We start from the raw sequence: 19,329 nt of genomic DNA on the forward strand, positions 1-19,329 counted from the left end.
GACAGACTAGATGCAGGAAGGATGTTCCCGATGGCAGGGGAGTCCAGAACCAGGGGTCACAGTCTAAGGATAACGGGTAAGCCATTTAGGACAGAGATGAGGAGGAATTTCTTCACCCAGAGAGTGGTGAACCTGTGGAATTCTCTACCACAGAAGGCAGTTGAGGCCGATTCATTAAATATATTCAAGAAGGAGTTAGATATATTTCTTAAGGCTAAAGGGATCAAAGGATATGGGGAGAAGGCAGGGACAGGGTACTGAATTTGGATGATCAGCCATGGATCTCATTGAACGGCGGAACAGGCTTGAGGGGCCGAATGGCCTACTCCTGCTCCTATCTTCTATGTTTACCTCATCTTTTCTAAATGATGCTTTTATTGCTATGAAATTCCTTGCTGCACTGTCACTTCCTTCTTTTAAGGCTCAAGATTAAATGGCCATACATTGGACGTGACAAAATGAAAGCACATTGCCATGCCGACCTGCCAAACGGCCTTCCTCTCTCAAGCTGTAACTCGACATTCATGTCGCCTTCAGGTTGAATTCGGGAACTAGAGCTGGCGAGAGAGGAATCCGTTGGGCATGCAGTCCTCCCGAGCGGTCCAGTACATGGCTGGCGCAAGCTCAAGCCTGAAGGCTTTCCATCACTTCAGCTGAAGCAGGCCAGAGTCGGGTGAATGTCACGTGTTCTCAGCCGGGACCGTGCGGAAGTGAGGTGTTCCTACTCGGGAAGACCTTATATTGCTTGGCTCGTGCCCTTCTCCCCCACCGCACCCCCGCCACAGATCTACAGAAAGAGAGGTCTTGGCGAGGTCTGTGGCCCAGCCCATCGCACCCCACCCACCCTGGCAGCAGGAATTTGTGTGGTGGTAGGTAAGCAGTCCCCAGTGAGAGAAAAAGAAACAAAAAAATCAAAACCTCAACAGTCGTGTTGAATTTATTCAGAAATTCCACCAGTTTTGAAAGGACGGTGGATCTACCAGTATTGATGGTCCACTCACTGACCCAACCCTCCAGAGTATCCAGCAGAACTTTCATGGGAGAAAGCGTTGGGCAAAGCACTGCTACAATGCGCAATTATAGAAACAATTTTTAAAAATTGTCATTCCCATTGCCTAAGCGTGCTCCACGCATGCGTAGGGCCATAATTTGAGCAACACGACGATCTAACACTTTCTCTCATCAATGAGAGTGGCATTCCTCATGATGGTTGATAACGGGTGTCCCACTGTACCGATAACTGAACCTGCACCGCATGGGATTACTTCTTGCATATTGTACAATTTGTTGGAGCCATCTGCCTTCATTTGGCATTGTGCTGAAAATATAACATGATTCCAGAATCCAAACAGTGCAAGGGACTGAATGGTGAAGGGAGGTAGCAAATTGTTCTTTTGCTTGGCTCTGAACCCAGGCTGGACTGCTGGGGCGAAACTCTCCTCTCTCTGCTGGCTGTTAAAAAGAGTCCTAAGTGGAAGAACTACAGAAAGTCTCAACCCGGTTCCCAGTGGGCATGTTGCCACAGTACAAAAACTAGCTCATTGAAACTTATAAAATTCTGACAGGACTGGACAGGCTAGATGCAGGAAGGATGTTCCTGCTGGTCAGGGAGTCCAGAACCAGGGGTCACAGTCTAAGGCTAAGGGGTAAGCCACTTAGAACAGAATGAGGAGGAATTTCTTCACCCAGAGAGTGGTGAACCTGTGGAATTCTCTGCCACAGAAGGCAGTGGAGGCCAATTCATTAAATATATTCAAGAAGGAGTTAGATATATTTCTCAAGGCTAAAGGGATCAAGGGGTATGGGGAGAAAGCAGGGACCGGGTACTGAATTTGGATGATCAGCCATGATCGCATTGAATGGCCTACTCCTGCTCCTATCTTCTATGTTTCTATGTTTCTAGCTCAGCATTCAACAAGGACTGACTCAAAGCGGATAGCTCCTGTGAAAAAATGAGAAAAGTTCACACTGGTGTTGCAGGTGGTGGAGCACATTTCACTCGGAGTTTGGCCGCCCCCGTACCTGGCCTAGAAGTGAACCGTGCTGACAGTGGACACACGCAAACGGTGGAACGTTGTTCCGCTTCTCTCACCGTCAAGGAGGACAAAATCAAAATTCAAAAGAAAGACAAAGTAACAGTGCTCTGATCCCAGTGAGACCCTGATGGCCCTCTCGATGACCAATATTGCGGAGACACCTGCTTCATTGTAACATTCCTCAGGTCACTCTTAATGGGGTCATTATCCATGGGAGATGGGTTTGGTTCGGTCACCCAGAAGCCATCCGTTGACTTGATTTTCTTCCCTGACGAGATCGGGGGTGGGGGTGCAGGAGTTGTAAAGGATGAATACACCATGGCCACTTCCAGCATATCTGGCACTGACCTGTAGGATCCGCTGCATGTTGTCACACACACGGTCTGCACATCGCGGGAGTGGAAGCCCCTCCTGGTGAGGTAGTTGTGAGGGGGGTGGGGGGATGTTCTGTGGGGGCTCACAAAGCAATGTGGGCAGAAGCAATAGCACCCTGCAGCTTGGGAACCCCGTAAAACAGGATAGCCCTATACCACTGCTGCCTTGGTGTGATGCCAAAGGAGATGACTGCCCCAGCTCTCCTGCAAAGTGCATCAGTGACCCGACGACGCACTGCACCCGGGCTGATATTACAGAGATCACCCCATGGCTGCCTGAAGTGTGCCTGCGTGAACGGTTGCGTGCAGCTGTCAACTTTCTAGCCACTGAGAGAGCAGGGTGGGCTGGCGAGTGAAGCTGCAGGTCCTCATGCAGTAAGTGACAGAGCTGCCCTGATGCCTCTCTGGTGAAGCACGCTCTTCTTATACACATCTCCTCAGTAAGGCCCTCGTCTGGCCTGTGCTACCTGTATACTCTACCGAGGGAGGAATAATGTTTGGCGGCTGCCAGCTCCGTAAATGCTGCCCGACTCTTCTTGTGCTGCTCCTCTTCCTCCTCCATGGTAACGGCACACAATGGTATGCCCGTCAGGAATGCCATACCTGCTCCGGAGAAGCCTTCACTGTAGGCAGGGTGGAATGAAAACCTGCCAGTGGTCTGACCCTGTCAGAAGCCGTGAGAAACAAGTCCAGGTTTGTCTAGGCAGAATGATTAAAAATAAAACCACTGCAACAAGTGTTTCCCAGCTGCAGAGGTTGCCAATGAAACTCTCCACACTCTTCAAGCTCAGACACCCCTCACATCCACCTGCCTTAGGTGGCAGCTGTGCCTTGTAATTCTCAGTCTAAGTTACCCTGAGTGCATTGAGAGTCTAAAAGGAGGAGCCTGCAGCACCACTGGTCCTCATCACAATATAAGTAAATGAGGGCACTCGGGACTCGATGGGTGGATCATGGGAAAGGCCAAAAAGCACGTGGAAACACGAGGTGAACGATTTTATGCCAGGAAACCTGAGGGGACGGCTACTGCCTGATTTTCCTGCCACAAAAGGTATGGTAGCCTGATTATACGTCAAAAAGAGTGAAAAATATTCATCCTCAAGGTGTCCCTCACCCCATTTGAGCCGGTGGGAAGTAATTCTGATTGTATTAGAGAGCCGAATAAGAATATTTATTATTAAAGTGCTCTTATGAAGAATGAGGGTATAATAACATTTAAAAGAAATATTTCATATATATATAGCAACTTAAAAATCATTGAGCATTTCTTTCATATCTGGAAGAGATGGAACGTGTTCAGAGAGATTTAGGTGTCCTAGTACAAGAAACACACAGAGTTAGCATGCAAGTACAGCAAGCAATTAGGAAGGTAAATGGCATGTTGGCCGTTATTGCAAGGGGTTTGGAGTACAAGAGTAAGGAAGTCTTGCTGTAATTGTACAGGGCTTTGGAGTACTGTGCACAGTTTTGGTCTCCTTATCTGAGGAAGGATATACTTGCCTTAGAGTTCAGTGCAACGAGATTCCTGAGATGAGAGGGTTGTCCTATGAGGAGAGATTGAGTAGATTGGGCTAATACTCTCTAGAGTTTAAAAGAATGAGATGTGATCGCAATGAAACATATAAGATTCTGAGGGGGATTGACAGGGTAGACGCGGAGAGATTGTTTCCCCTGGCTGGAGAGTCTAGAACTAGGGGGCATAATCTCAGGAAAAGCAGTTGGCCATTTAAGACTGAGATGAGGAGGAATTTCTTCACTCAGAGGGTTGTGAATCTTTGGAGTTGTCTACCCTAAAGGGCTGTGGATGCTCAGTCGTTGAGTATATTTAAGGCTGAGATCGATAGATTTTTGGACTCAAAGAGAATCAAGGGATATGGAGATCGGGCGGGAAAGTGGAGCTGAGGTCGAAGATCAGCCATGATCTAACTGAATGGCGGAGCAGGCTCAAGGAGCTGTATGGCCTATTCCTGCTCCTAATTCTTATGTGTTTATGGACCGGGGTAGATTTTCATCTCTCCTGCATAAAACATTGCCTGGGTTGAGCGCGGAGAAAATTAGGGCAGGTAGGATCGGGTGCTGGCTAGGAGACCCACCCGGTTTTCCCTCTATTAATTTAAGCCGGAGGAAATTCCAGCAGGCCCCGTTAGGGAGTTGTGAGCTTCTCCACCCGGATTTTCCATTCTGGACTCTGCCCAGGTGGTAACGACACAAATCTTTAAGGAAGGGTGGTGAGGTGTTTGGTGAGGTAAAAACGAAAGCCTGAACTACAGCCGACAGACCCAAGCTGCTTGCATCATGTCAAGTGAGTACATGTAAGCCATTGCAACATGATAATTGCTCACCTGCAAATTATTATATTAAACATTTTTATTGTGAGCCTGGAATTTTCCCACCAGAACCTATGCGTTTTACAACTCTATAATAGACTGCAGCATGGAAGTACAGCTACACTGGGCTGCAGTGTCCACTTAAGGGGAAGGTGCCAACTTTTCCTGTAGCGATACCAGAAGAAAGCTCCAGACTATTTCTTTATTTACCTCTTCCTTCTTCCAGCTAAACTGCACAAGTATCCATGCCACAGATCTTATGACCTACAGCACCCATTTCCCATGGCTGGCTGGCTGCTGAGTGCAGTTGCCTAGCAAGTACAGAGCAGGAGTCGGTCATTTGGCCCCTCGAGCCTGCTCCGCCATTCAATAAGATTGTGGCTGATCTGATCCTGGCCTCAACCCCACTTCCCTGCCCGCTCCTGCTTGTCCTTCTTACTTGGGCAAAAGCGCACCGGTTTGAATCGGAGCTCCCGGCTGGAGCGGTGATCTGCTGAGAACAGGACTCCCGCCTTTGTAACAGCTGCAAGAGCATCCAGGAAACATGAACGTAGTTAACACGGCCGAGGTCACAGAGGCCCTCTGGCTGCTCGTGCGCCCACTGTCAGTCCCGCTGGCTCAGGGAAACAGAAAATAAGGTGATGGACCATTATGTATGCCCATCAGCTCCCTTCTAACCTGACCCATTTGCTCACCTGATCCCTGGTAGTAACTCTCGACAAACCAGCCAACAGAGGAGGAAAAGAAAAAATTAGAGCTGAACTTAGCCCTGCATCACTGTTTCTGCCAGGTCTACAACAGTGATGTTAGTAACACTGGTCCTGATTACCACCACCACGAAATTCCAACACAATTTCTGAAAAGTCTTAATAAAAAAAATGCCCCACAAAATATGGAATTTGTAACATGATATGACACTGCAAAGAAGAATAACCATGTAAAAGCCTTTTATATGACCAAAACAGTAGGATGTTTCTCATGAATACACTTTGCCAAAATAACCATGGAGCCGTCAGTGATAAAAATAAAACACAGCATCTTGAGGATGGGGACAAAGTGGAGAGGAGACTGTGCTGATGAGCTTTCTTGACATTCCTCTTCATAACCTGGCCACGGTTCATTGATGTTGTTCATCGGTGCTAAACTGGATGGGGAAACTGTGATATCAGACACTGTATCTGACCACCGGATGGGCTGTGATCTCCGGGAGAGCCAAATATAAATCCGTTTGGCCCTTTTGGTTTTTGTTTTTGTTTTATTTGTTCCGGGATGTGGGCATCGCTGGCAAGGCCAGCATTTATTGCCCATCCCTAAAGGCTACAGATAAAATAATAATGGCCAAAAAGGCTCATTTAGCTTCAAATGACAGAAATGGGTAACCATTAAGAGCATGATTTTATTCTCAGTATTTTCTTTTTGTGGTGGGTGTGTGGAAGGACTGGACTCCGAGAACCGAGTCGCTTGACTGTCCACCACAGGCCACTGCTGGCCACACTCTCGGTGAAGTCAACAGTCCTAGACATCTGCAGCGTCCCCCAGCTGGGAGATGGGGAATATGGGAAGGGGGAGGACATGGGAAGGGAGTGGGGGTTGGTCACCTGTTGGGAAAAAGATATTGGAAGGGAAGAAAGTAAAAAAAAAAGTCTGATTTGTTGAAATGAATAACTCCAGACCAGTCAGCTTCATTGGACCTTCAACGTTTTGTGCATGCGATTGTCAAATATCTTGACTCATTCCATTGTAAGGTTCGTAACATGCAGAACCCCTTTTTAACTCGGGGGGGGGGGGGGGAGGGGGGGGAGGGTGGGAACAAAATTCGTCACACTTTAACAGCAACAGAAAACTCCATTCTGTATTAGTCAGTCAATTCCAAAATAAGGCAAATTAGTAATTTCACAGGATCTTTGGAGGAGGCCAGTTGACAAAGTGTTCTTCTGAGGTGACGGAACAACTGCAAGTTCCAAGTAAAGCGAGTGGAGGGAAAAAAACGTTTGCTGCGTTCTTCAAACAAGTGAGCGTACAGTTATGTTCTTATCAGTGGTTTGAAATGTAATTTTAAGGGAGAAGGAGGGGGAAAAAAACCCAGTAAGATGGGGCCGCTTGGGGGCGGGGTATCAGCATTCGCCATTCATAAAATGTGTAGCCACTCTACAACGGATTAACACTATTGTCTAGCAATAATTTGATTGTCGACTTTGTTTTTTTTTTGTGCCGTAGAGTACAATGAGCATAACAGTAAAAAAAGCAGCCAGCAAAGAAAGACAAAAGGAGCAGTATATCTGTGAAGCAAAAAGAAAAAGTTACCCGCTGTTTTCTGCTGCCCTTACCTGTTCCCAGAATGGGACATTTCTCACAGTTTGCGCCCCAGGCCTTGCCAACGCTGCAACAGCACATCTGCTTGCTGAGCTGCACAGACAGAGGGTGCATGCACTGCTTTCCTGCACTGACAAATCGGTAGCAGGGCCCTTTCTCTTCAATTAAAAGATTTTCGGCTGCAGCAGAAAAAAAAGGGGGGGAGGTTGCCAGAAATGATCGAAGAAAAAAAAAATTAAAAAAAACCTGCAGAAATTCCATCACCAGCTGACAAGGACAGAACAGCAAACAAGCTAAAAGAAAAATCAACATACATTGAGGCACAACTGTGTGTGTGTGTGTGTGTGTGTGTGTGTGTGTGTGTGTGTGTGCCGACATAGACACAGTCGGAGCATCCTTTGTACCAGATTAGAGCCCCAAGACTTGAAAGTTTGACATCGGCAGCCATCTGACAAATACGTACGGTGTTAAACCCTATGAAAGGCGACATGCCCCAGACAGAAATGTGCAAGCTGTGAGTACCTTTCACGTGCATCTGCGTTAGTACAGCAGTAGCTTTAGCATTCAGGAGCAGCACGCAATAATTGCTGTTATGCTCGAAACAAAAACAAAAAAAATCAAAACTGTGGTGTTTTTTTTTAAAAAAGAACAAAATACAACTACCTCCAAGGCCACATTATTGAAATGAGTTTGGCATGCTTGCAGACCAATCCAAATCATTCCGTTTTGCAGGCAACTGGGGCAATTTTATTCTTCATTCCAATCCGAGTTTGGTTAGTTATAATTGTATTAGACAAACTACATGTGCACAATATTTATGTTCTGTTAGAGTGTCATTCTTTCTCGTCCAACAGGCCCGTGTAGTGCCTAGCTAACATGGGACAATCTGTGCAGTTTAGTCCTACTTTGTCAAATACAATCGGAACCATTCAGCATTCTCAAAAGAGTACCAAGCTTGGCCAAAGGAAAAGCTCTAGTAGTCATACCACTTTGACCTTTTGCACATCCCATTCCCATTGCCTCTTCAAACGGCTGATGATTAAGTCCCGAAATGGGTCAGCCAGGCCTATGGAGCCAAAATATTATTTCCGGCTCCAAACATCTAAAACTAGGATTGACGAAGTGGCCCCGAGTCAGCAGAATATGGAGCGTGGAGCCAAATGCTCGTACAGTTCAGAGTTCAAACTGGCTCGCTCCACCGCGACGGGTCAAGTGAGCTTTGACAGCGAGGCGGATTATTAATCGTCTCAATAGCCATTGAGATGCAGGCATCAAAGGCGTTGCTCCAACTCTCTGCATCAACGGCTGCAGAGACTGAGCGAACCAACCAGAGGGAAGTACGTACCGTAAAGCAGAACCAGTATCCGTGACTGGCTCCAAACTGGCTGCAGCATTCATTTTGGAGCCAATGCTGGCACTCCATCGGCTCTGGCCACGGCTTGGTCTGCCTGCCATAGTCTTAAATGTGGTTTCTTTTTTTTTTGGTGGAGATTTTGTGGAGAAGTGGTGAATGCAAACGGTCAACAGAAAGCCCAGTTTTGTAGCTATCTACACAACTGGTGCCAGGAAGAGTTTGGGGTGAAGCATCTGCAACAATGGTGCACAAGCCTAATGACTGTATTGGTGTCAGATCACCTGAAACAACTCTTATCAATGCCTACTTACCACTTACCTTTTTTTGAGAATAAATTTCACAGGTGCTTACACAGTGCCAGTGTGGAATTTTATACAGGCATATTGTTAAAATGTAGAATTTGGTTTGAACTCACATTTTGCTTATTTTACATTAGCAACGGTATTTAATAATTGAGTCACAACCATAAACTAACACCAGCTGCAGTCCAGTTATAAAATAAGTATGTTTTTGGTTAGGTTTCACACAGTGCCCGTGAACATTAATGATATCACATATTTTGACAGCAGTAGAAAAAATTCTGGTTGACCTAGAATTAACCCCGTTTTTTTCCTGGCTCTTTAAAGTTCAGATATTCATTGCTTTTGCTCCCATTCTCTCGGCGGAAAGCAGTAATCTTGCCCCAAAATTTGCAAGCAACAACAACACAATATGACACAAGGGGAGGCCAAGTTTTCTCTGCAAGTGAGGACCATCTTATTAAGACCCGAGTGACCATCACAGGCAAGCTACAACAGGTCCTCTTCACGAGCGCAGTAATCGGGACTTCCCACCATTCGCTGCTGTGCATTCTGCTTATATGACAAAAGAACATTTAAACATACAAAATGAGTGGCTCAAATTACTAACTGTATTCCACCCGGAAAGTTGGAGAGGCTGCTCACCCCTTTGTGCTGTCCTTGTTACATTACTGCGACATCAGAACAATTGCTGCGCCATCACAAAGAATACATTACTCTTTATTTAATCCATTTCCCAGTACTGTACAATGTGGGATGAATCAAGATTTATTCTATGTGTAGCTTCAGAGCCTGTCATATGGTGCAGAAAGACACTGTTTTTTGAACAGATGTAAATGAGACAGGAAGGGTAGGACAGCCCTTCGAAAGGCTAGCAGCCCCTTCAAAAATAGACAGAGGGGGTGAAATTCGACTTGTGCGGGGATGTAAAACGGGATGGTGTCACAAGTGCTGCCCGTTATACACCCCGCCCCATATTCCGTTCCACTGGCCTCACGATACTGCCCATTTTGCATCCCTGCCCAAATCAAATATCACCACCCCTGCCCCCCAATAGTGCCCTTGGAAACCATTTATTCACCCTCTTAATTTTCACTCTTAAGTGTTAACTTATAAGATGTTCCATCAGTGAAAGACGCCTTGGCTTTGATGAATGAATCACAGATCGTTTGATGGGAGGGGAAAACCTGTTTCTGATGAAAATAAAAAAATGTTCCGAAGAATTACACAAACCCAACTTTGAAAATGAGAGTGTATTTGCGTTAAATTTTCAGGGTGAGGCCAAATTATAAAAGGTCCTTGAAAGGTCTGGTAAACAGTACTTACGGACACAGGCAGTCTGTGTGGAACCGGGGACAAACCCAGGCTTGCATGTGCACATGTAGCTGCCCAGGGTATTCAGGCATTCGCCATGTGGGCACACCCCTTGGAGCTGGCATTCATTGATATCTACAAAACAAGAAATAGTATTTAAGTGGGCATCCAGGGCTGGCAATGACGCCACCAAATTTTGTCATCAAAAACTGCTACCTAAGTTGTTGCATCAATGGAGAGATTTTAAAACTAAGCAAATGTTAACAATTGTGATCTCACCCACCCCCTTGCAATTTTGCAGATGTATTCTAATTGCCTTTGCATATTTATTTTCCCCACACAATATCGGTCACAAATGTTACATTTTTTTTTGCTTCATTGGAAATAAGAATTGGAAGAGATATATATTGGGTGGCTGATCCGATATTGCCTGTTTTACACTATCGCCCAAAGTCAGAAGTATCCCCCCCCCCCCCAAGTCCCTTAACAGTTGCCAAAACTGGTGTTTACATTCAATGGCAGTAATTCTAGACCAATGCATTAAAATATGAGGTAGAATGGTAAAGTATTCTGGCCGATGAAAATGTACTCAGTAGAAACTGTGTGATAAAATTGCTAAAACTCAATATAGGGCGCTATAATTTCATAAAGGTTGATTAGAAGAGAGAAATCTAATACTATTGAAATATTGGTTGCTTATGAGCCAGAATTTTTTTTTGCTGTTGCAATGAATAAACTTAACTAAAGTATGGTCATGTATTTTCATAATTGAAAATTTGCTTTTAATTATAAATAATGTGACTATTATATAATGTGAACCAAGGTCATGGAATGTAGAGAATAAGTATACAAGTACCATAGAGTGCCTGCAGGGAGTTTGCATTGTTAAAGTCACTGAATAATCTGATCTGGATTGATCTCTTTGGCTGTCGAACATACTGTAAAGGTGCCATCTACTCAGTTGCAGGAATGGAGGCCGATGATATTGATTCCAAAACTCCCAAGTCATGATGAGGCTTATCTTGTGCAATGTGTAGCACTTCCCTGTAAACCCATTACTGTTTTTCTATATATTTATCAGTGAAGGCAGACCAGGAAATATATGGGAACAGTGAAATAGCTATGATAATTAGCTACATAGCAAATAATTAATCAATTTGATGTAAATTGGGCCATGGAACTTAAGTGCTATTTTAGATTTTGGAAAGATGAGGCAGCCATTTTGTAGCTGGACAAAATTGGGCAGAAAACAACAGAAGCCCAAAACCCATGAATAGTAACCTCAATTTGCAGTCTTTCTTCCTGCATTGAACAAATTCAATTTTTCTGAAAATCATGGGAATTCTTGTAGCTATGGATCCATTGTAGTTCTAATGTTCACCCATACATCAAGAAAATAAAATTTCCAATGAATGTAGCTCTGAACCTATCATCCTCACAAACTGTTTCATAACTTGGCTTGAATCAAATACATTTCAGGCTCCTTTTTTTAAAATTCGCTTATGGGATCTGGGCGTCGCAAGGCCAGCATTTATTGCCCATCCCTAGTTGCCCGTGAGAAGGTAGTGGTGAGCCGCCTTCTTGAACTGCTGCAGTCCGTGTGGTGAAGGTACCCCCACAGTGCTGTTAGGTAGGGAGTTCCAGGATTTTGACCCAGCGACGATGAAGGATCGGCGATATACTTCTAAGTCAGGATGGTGTGTGACTTGGGTGGGAACTTGGAGGTGGTGGTGTTCCCATGTACCTGCTGCCCTTGTCCTTCTAGGTGGAAGAGGTCGCGGGTTTGGGAGGTGCTGCCAAAGGAGCCTTGGTGAGTTGCTGCAGTGCATCTTGTAGATGGTACACACTGCAGCCACGGTACGCCGGTGGTGGAGGGAGTGAATGTTTAAGGTGGTGGATGTGGTGCCAATCAGATGGGCTGCTTTGTCCTGGATGGTGTCGAGCTTCTTGAGTGTTGTTGGAGCTGCACTCATCCAGGCAAGTGGAGAGTATTCCATCACACTCCTTACTTGTGCCTTGTAGATGGTGGAAAGGCTTTGTGGAGTCAGGAGGTGAGACACTTGACGCAGAATACCTAGCCTCTGACCTGCTCTTGTTGCCACAGTATTTATGTGGCTGGTCCAGTTAAGTTTCTGGTCAATGGTGCCCCTCAGGATGTTGATTGTGGGGGATTCGACAATGGTAATACTGTTGAATGTCATGGGGAGGTGGTTAGACTCTCGCTTGTTGGAGATAGTCATCATCTGGCACTTCTGTGGCACGAATGTTACCTGCCACTTATCAGCCCAAGCCTAAACGTTGTCCAGGTCTTGTTGCATGCGGGCATCGACTGCTTCATTATCTGAGGAGTTGTGAATGGCGCTGAACACTGTGCAGTCATCAGCGAACATCCCCATTTCTGACCTTATGTTGGAGAGTAGGTCTTTGATGAAACAGCTGAAGATGGTTGGGCCTAGGACACTGCCCTCGAAGTACCTTGTAGGATGGCACAGCATGGGCTGGATTTTTCCAACCTCGGCAGGTCCATGGCGGGCGACATCCGTGGCATGTGGGGACCCCACATCTGTCTCGATCCCGGCCTCCAACATGATTTTCCGTTGATGGGGCTTGTTAAGCCCGCCCTGCGAGGTTCCCGGCCAATTATTAGGAAGCTGGTCTGATGACATCATTTGATGATGCGTCATCAGCCGGTTTCCTTAAAGGGACCCTGGCCGCATTCATTTTGATAGTTCTGCTGTCAGTGTTCTACAGCATTGAGGTGCTGCAAACACTGACAACCACTGCACAGAGGTGCACGACTGTACCCAGGCTCTCCCATATGCTTATGGAGGGAGTCACAGCACGCAGGGAGGTGCTCTTCCCTTCCCATGGGTGGAAAACACCTCCCCAGGACACCAACACAGCCTGGTTGCACATTGCACAGGAGGACACAAGCAGGAATGTTGGCAGGAGGACCAGGCTGCAGTGGCGCAAACCTTTCAATGATCACTGTAGATCACGAAACGTTACTGCAAACTGCACACTCAACCTCATCCTGCTGTGCCACTCATCACATCCCCATGACTCTGTCTTCCCTACCCTACTCCTGCACATCCTTACTCACACCAACTTACCTTGCACCTCCACCCATCCCTCTATCTACATTATCACTTCCCCATCTCAATAGCCACCCCTCACACTCACCCTCATCCTTGTCCAATCATACCAACTAACAACACACAAGGGTAGGCACTTGTGTGCTTTAGCCAATGTTCGTGTAAAGTTTCTGTTAATGTGCTGTCAAGCATTGAAATCTTTATTTTCAACAATCTGCCTTCTTGGACGGATTTGTGTGCACCTTTGAAAGTGTCTTAGTGAGTTGCAGTGAATGGTGAGACATAACGTCCCTCCCCCCCCCAATGGTCAATGGTGATGAGTGTGAAAGGAATGGCTTGGACATTGTAGGGATGCTTTATGGTTCTGGTGTGGGGTGGTGCCAACATGGTGCATCATGTGGCAGCCAGGGTGTTCAGTGTTAAGTGAAGAAAATCTGGACATGGTGAGGCCATCGCTGGCGTCCCGGGCAGCAATGTGTTCGGGTGCTGATGCCCTGTGTCCAGTGCAGCATCAGTTGATTGTGGAGAATGTTGGTGCTGTTGTTGGTGCTGCTGGTGTTGGGGCTGATCATGTTGGGATGCTGAGGACCAAGGTGAGATTTTTTCAAGGGCACCGATAATGAGGGAATAGATGGCAGGTGAACTTGAGATGGCAGGTGAACTTGAGATGACAGAAGCAATCCATCAGTGGTGAGAGAGGTTGTTCCAATGAGGTGACACTGGATAGAGAGTTTACTCCAAACACTTGCAACCTGCATAAAGTTCAATCTGTCTTCCAAATGCAGTAAGCAACAGCTTCTAACCTTGGAAAGTGAAGACCTCTGAAATGGGGGCTTTCATAGACCATTTGCAGCTGTCAGGTTAGGTTAGTAAATCATTCCATGCTGACACAACACCCGACCTCCTTACCTGACGTGATCCCCGCGCCCCAGGAACCTCGTTAAAAACCTGGTAAGATGGTAAGTAGATGGGAAAATGGTTCTTAACTACCTTTTAACAAGCTTTTAACTATCTAAATTGGCTGACCCGCCGCTTGGTGTCGGGTCTGTTTAGAGTTGACAGTCCCGACACTTGGGAAACTAACAAGGAGGCGGGTTTACAGCGGGATACCGACCCGCTGTCAATCTTTGTGATTTTGACAGTGGGCCCGCCTCCAAACCTGTACTCTGAGCGCCGGCAAAATTCCGGCCCATGTTTCAACCTGGATAGTCTGGATTATTGTCTGAGTTACATTGTGGTGAAGCCAACAGCACACAGTATAAAAAGCAAACATGCACTGGGCTAAGGAAAATTATTCACACAAAAACTCCACAATGTATATGAATTCATGATACAGTACTTGTCATTCTTACTGTATTGATACAAAATGGCACTGTTAAATTTGAATCCAGTTTAATAAAGATTTAAACAAAAAGAATACGGCCTAGAAATTGGGTATAGCCCCGCTTGGGACGTTAGAATTGGCGCAGCGCAAAGTTTATAGCCAGACGCAACTTATCGCCACCTGGCGCGATATTGGGTTGCATCGCCCCTAAAGGTGATTGAGGTGCGAATTCAGGCGTTACACAGGACTCCTAAGGCGCTAAACTTCCGGCACAACCCAATATCGGAGCGGACGGGCGCAGCGCAGATGCTCTCAATTACCGATGACCACGAGGCTTCCAGGCGCCGGCCAGCTCTTAAAAGGGGTGGGTCAGTCAGCTTCAGCATCCACACTCTGCGCCTTGCAGGCCTCAGAATCGGCGCAGGCCCTTCTCTGGCGCTAAAAACTTGGACCAGATGGAGAAGGTGAGACAGAGAGCAGAGCGCTTCACCAATGAGGCTCTGGAGCAATTGGTGGCCACAGTGGAGCGCCGGCAAGATGTTCTCTACCCAGACAATGGCAGGAGGCCGAATCATAAGGACTACCGACGAGCTTGGAGGGATGTATGCCAGAGGGTCAACTCCAGCAGCATGGTGACCAGTAGCCCTGTCCAATGCAGAAAGAAATTCAATGACCTCACTCGGGTCGTGAGGGTGGGTGTCGTTTCTGCAAACTTCAGCATCCCTTCATTTGCACCTGACTTTATGGCTACAGGGTGGCCTGTGCTCCATTGGCCATCTGCCAGCAAGCACCCATGGCCCTTTCTGGGCACACACATGCACATTTAACTCAAGGCATCATGTAAGGGCTCTTCCACCATGGGGGGCATGAAATGATCACTCAGGGCATCAGGTAACATAACTTCCCCTCCTTTCCCCTGCAGTCCAAGCTGGTGAGGATTGGCAAAGACCAGCTTCGCACCGGTGGAGGACCTCCACAAGTGGTCACTCTCACGGATCTCGAGGAGAGAGTCCACCAGATTCTTGGAGGACGTCTGAGTGGTCCTGTAGCCACTGCAGCTGCCGACCCCATTGTCGACAGCGATGGTAAGGTTCTCACCTTTTACAACTGTCTCCTTCCACTTGTTCCCCCCGCCAGCATGCTTTCTCACTGTGGACCCATGTCATAGCCTTGCCGCAATCTGGCATCCCTTGCTGCCAAGCTGTCCTTTTGCTAAAGCCACTCTTCCACCTCCCTGCTTTCAGATACTGCATCACCAGCTCGGGAGCCGGGCCCTCAAGCTGCCAGTGCCAGTGCCTCCAAAGGCTCAATGAGAAAAGTACTGTCCAACAGAAGGTCAGCAACTCTCTCCAGCAATGATCAGAATGGCCAGCCCAAATGGCTGCAGCTTTTATACTAGTGCTGTCCCCTTTAAATAGCGCCCCCCGAGTCCGAGAAGGGCCTGGGAACGCGCCATCCAACTGTCACTAATAGCGCCAGGCGGAAAGGTTGCGGGCGCCACTGAATATCCGGTCCGGGGCGCCAAAAAGGCGTTGCACACTGAAATGACGTCATGATCTGCCTGCGTCCGCGGGCGCACGCAAAGAGTTAGCGCCGGCGCTAAAAGGATACTCAATATGGGAGGTGGCGCTATATTCACTGCGCCCGCCCGAAAATTGGGTAACGCCCCAATTCTTGGGCTCTTTAGGCGCTAATCGCTGGCGCTACCAACTGAATTTCTAGGCCTACAACTCTTACTCTCCTTGGCCCGCTTCCATGACCTAATTGAGAGTTATTATTTTAATCCTTCAGCACTTTCACTTATTTTGCTTGACTTTAAATCACCACCAGCTAAGTTATACTCAGAGTTGCATTTCCTTAACAAGCGCCTCTCAACTGTTCTGCTTGCCTCAGTAGCAGCTTTCTTGCCATCAGCCCAACATAACGTTGTTATACATTCTTCACTTTCCCTTCCCTGTAATATTCAAGGTACTGCAAGAGAAATCTGCTCCGAATACAGGTCTTGCATTGTCCCAGATCTGGCATCCACCTTCAGACAAGAATTGCCAATTTTCAACCAACAATAATTTGTATTTACAGGAAACTTTTTTTTATCCGGCACGACGGGACCGACGTGGTGCCGGTTCATCAAAAATTCCGGATAACCGAACGCTATAGTAAAAGATACGGAGCTGAGAGCTCCGTATAAAGCAACAAACCCTGTTGCTTTCAGCTTCAAAACAATGGCCACAAGTTGCAAGCATCTCTGTAGCTTAGCAACAGCTGCAGCCACACCCTTGCACATCAACACATGGAGGAAGGCAAGTAATAAAAGTTACCTCAACCTACTCCTGAATTTTGCCGGTTAACCGACATTTCCGGTTATTTAGGTGCCGGTTAATCAAAAGTTTCCTGTATATAATGTAGCAAAACGTCCCAAATAGCTTCACAGGAGCAATTATCAAACCTAATTTGACACCGAGCCACATAAGGAGATATTAAGGCAGGGCTTGGTCAAAGAGGTAGGTTTTAAGGACCATCTTATAGGAAGAAAGAGAGTTAGAGAGGCGGAGAGTTTTAGGGAGGGAATTCCAGACTTTAGAGCTTAGGGCCTGGGCAGCTGAAGGCACGGCCGCCAGTGGTGGAGCGATTAAAATCAGGGATGCTCCAGCGACCAGATTTGGAGGAGCGCAGAGATCTCAGAGGGTTGTAGAGCTGGAGAAGGTTACAAAGATAGGCAGGGGCAAGGCCATGGAGAGATTTGAAAACAAGGATGAGAATTTTTAAAATCAGCTCGTTTGTAGAGATGGTTTAATTTAAATCCATCAGTTCAAAATCCCTCACCACTTCATTATTTAATTCAGGGCCATCCATATCATTGTGATCTTTCTCACAATGTTGGGGTCTTCATTTTTCTATCCTACTCCCCATTCCCAAAAGCATACTGTAAAAAAAAAATGAAAATGAATAATTTTTGTATATATAAAGCATCCTTGGAGTACTGACTTAGTTTGCTTCCCGTTTGAAATTCATTGAACTTTTGAGAAAATTAGAATTATGCAAGACTTTTGTGATGCGGAGGGTGTTCACTTGTAACTAGTAAGCGTTAACTGTCCAGTGACACAACTGCAGACTCCCTTCATCGACCTCAGTTTGTTGGTTTGGTCGTTATTTTCAGGAAATAATTTATGGGGAAAATTAATAATCACCCCAGTTATTTATTGCTGGCTTGTCATATTTGGTGAATTGTTTATCAAATAGGGGTAACTACAAGATTCTTCCAATCGGCTGGTGGCGTGGGTTATAAAGCCACAGGCAGCAAAAACAAGAGATTGTCTGAGCTCGCCTCCTAATTAGCAAAAGACCGCTTGTAATCAGGGTGGTTTGGAACCATTATTCAGTGAGTGGCTCTGACTTGCAGATGATCAATACAACAAAGGAAGTCTTCCTCCGTTCACTAAATTTGATGATCAAATTTACATTTATACTCCACACTTGATGTACGCGCCTATTATTTTCACTAAAATTTAGCAAATGCAGTGTATTTTTTCCCTCGCTGTGAGGGTTGGATGCAATTCAAGTTAGTCTTGAGTTCCCTCATTTGGTGTTCCTACCATTTACGTATCAGGTTTTTAATGAGAGCAAAGGCACTTATCGGGCCAAAGGGGCAATGATTCTGATTGCAGCCAGATAACCATAAACACACGTTTCAAAGGGACATTTATATTAATGGCCCATAATAATAAGTACCATGATTCCTGCAAGATTACTTAAGTAAATTGACTGATACTCTTTTGACCAAAAAGGTCTTGACCTTTCCTTCCTATATTCTCAGCAGTAAAATATGTCTCAGGAATGTAATCTGCTCTTGTTTAAACTAACCCAGGTGGCGAAAGAGCTTTTTAGTTCCTTTTATCGGAACTTCCCATCGTTCAAGCAAAATTATTTCTCAATAACTCTTATCAACGCCACAATTTGGAGAGAAAAATCAACATAAAGGGTTGTGTTTCTCCCCGCAACCCCACCCCCCCCCCCAAGTTCCTGTTGAAACTTGTGCTGCCAGCACTAATCCAGCACAGAGCAATTATTTCCCTGCGACATTATCATCAAAGCAGCTGTAACTTGGCACCAGCGAGGACTTCAATAGGTTTCTGGACGAGTCAGAAATGATTTTCTTTCGGATAATGAAGTAAGAGGGTTTTTTGTGTGTGTGGTTTGCTGAGTTTCTTCTGTTGAAATGCTGACTGAATGGGACAGGTACTGACAGATAATGTGTTATAACCATTACTTAAATGGTCCAGTGTTGTGTGAAGTGACAAAAAGATTCAATGCAAAAGAAAATGTAATCTCTGCGTATCATCTGCGTAGAAGCTCCTTTATGCATTCCAGTGACTGGTTTTGTTCAAGGTTTCATGTAACACACACTAACTGCACTTTCACTGACCCAAACTTCACTTGACGCACAGAATCCAGTGTCCTGGAATGTCAGACACACGCCAGGTTTAGCAGCAAAGAATAACCCACATCTTGTCCTGCAGCTACGGACTGTCCCGGGAATTCCCGATTTGACAACTCAATGCTTTGTACTTCCTGCCCATCGCTCTAAAGCAAGAGAAGAAAAGAGACGCCCATAGACATGCAACGTTCCCTGTAAGCTGCACTTTGTTCTGTTTCTTTTAATGCGCGGTCCCTTTAAATTTCTGTGCACGCGCGGTATTTACAGTGTAAAGGCTGGCGAGCGGCCTGCGCGGGACCTTAGCGGAAACATTGTAGAAGTGTCGTTTTCTAAGTACGCAGAGCACGGCTGAAGAAGCTCCATGCAATGTAGAAGATGAGCATAAAGCTGCCATGGAAAATATGGAAGCCAGTATGGAGATGTGGATATATGCTGAGCAAAAACTTTACCTCCCTCTC

At 46.1% G+C, this 19,329-nt stretch overlaps 1 protein-coding gene across 1 annotated transcript in view; it reads right to left on the reverse strand.

Annotated features, from left to right (window-relative positions):
* The window catches only part of ltbp1 (latent transforming growth factor beta binding protein 1), a 580,062-nt gene that overhangs the window by 205,147 nt on the left and 355,586 nt on the right, over positions 1-19,329 (reverse strand). The window contains 2 exon segments of the mRNA XM_085980097.1: positions 7,065-7,229; positions 10,030-10,152. Coding sequence (XP_085836223.1) covers positions 7,065-7,229; positions 10,030-10,152 — 288 coding nt within the window.

Source organism: Somniosus microcephalus, chromosome 3, assembly GCF_052327205.1.
Source record: "Somniosus microcephalus isolate GS21.2 chromosome 3, FLI_Smic_1.0, whole genome shotgun sequence".
Lineage (NCBI taxonomy): Eukaryota > Metazoa > Chordata > Chondrichthyes > Squaliformes > Somniosidae > Somniosus > Somniosus microcephalus.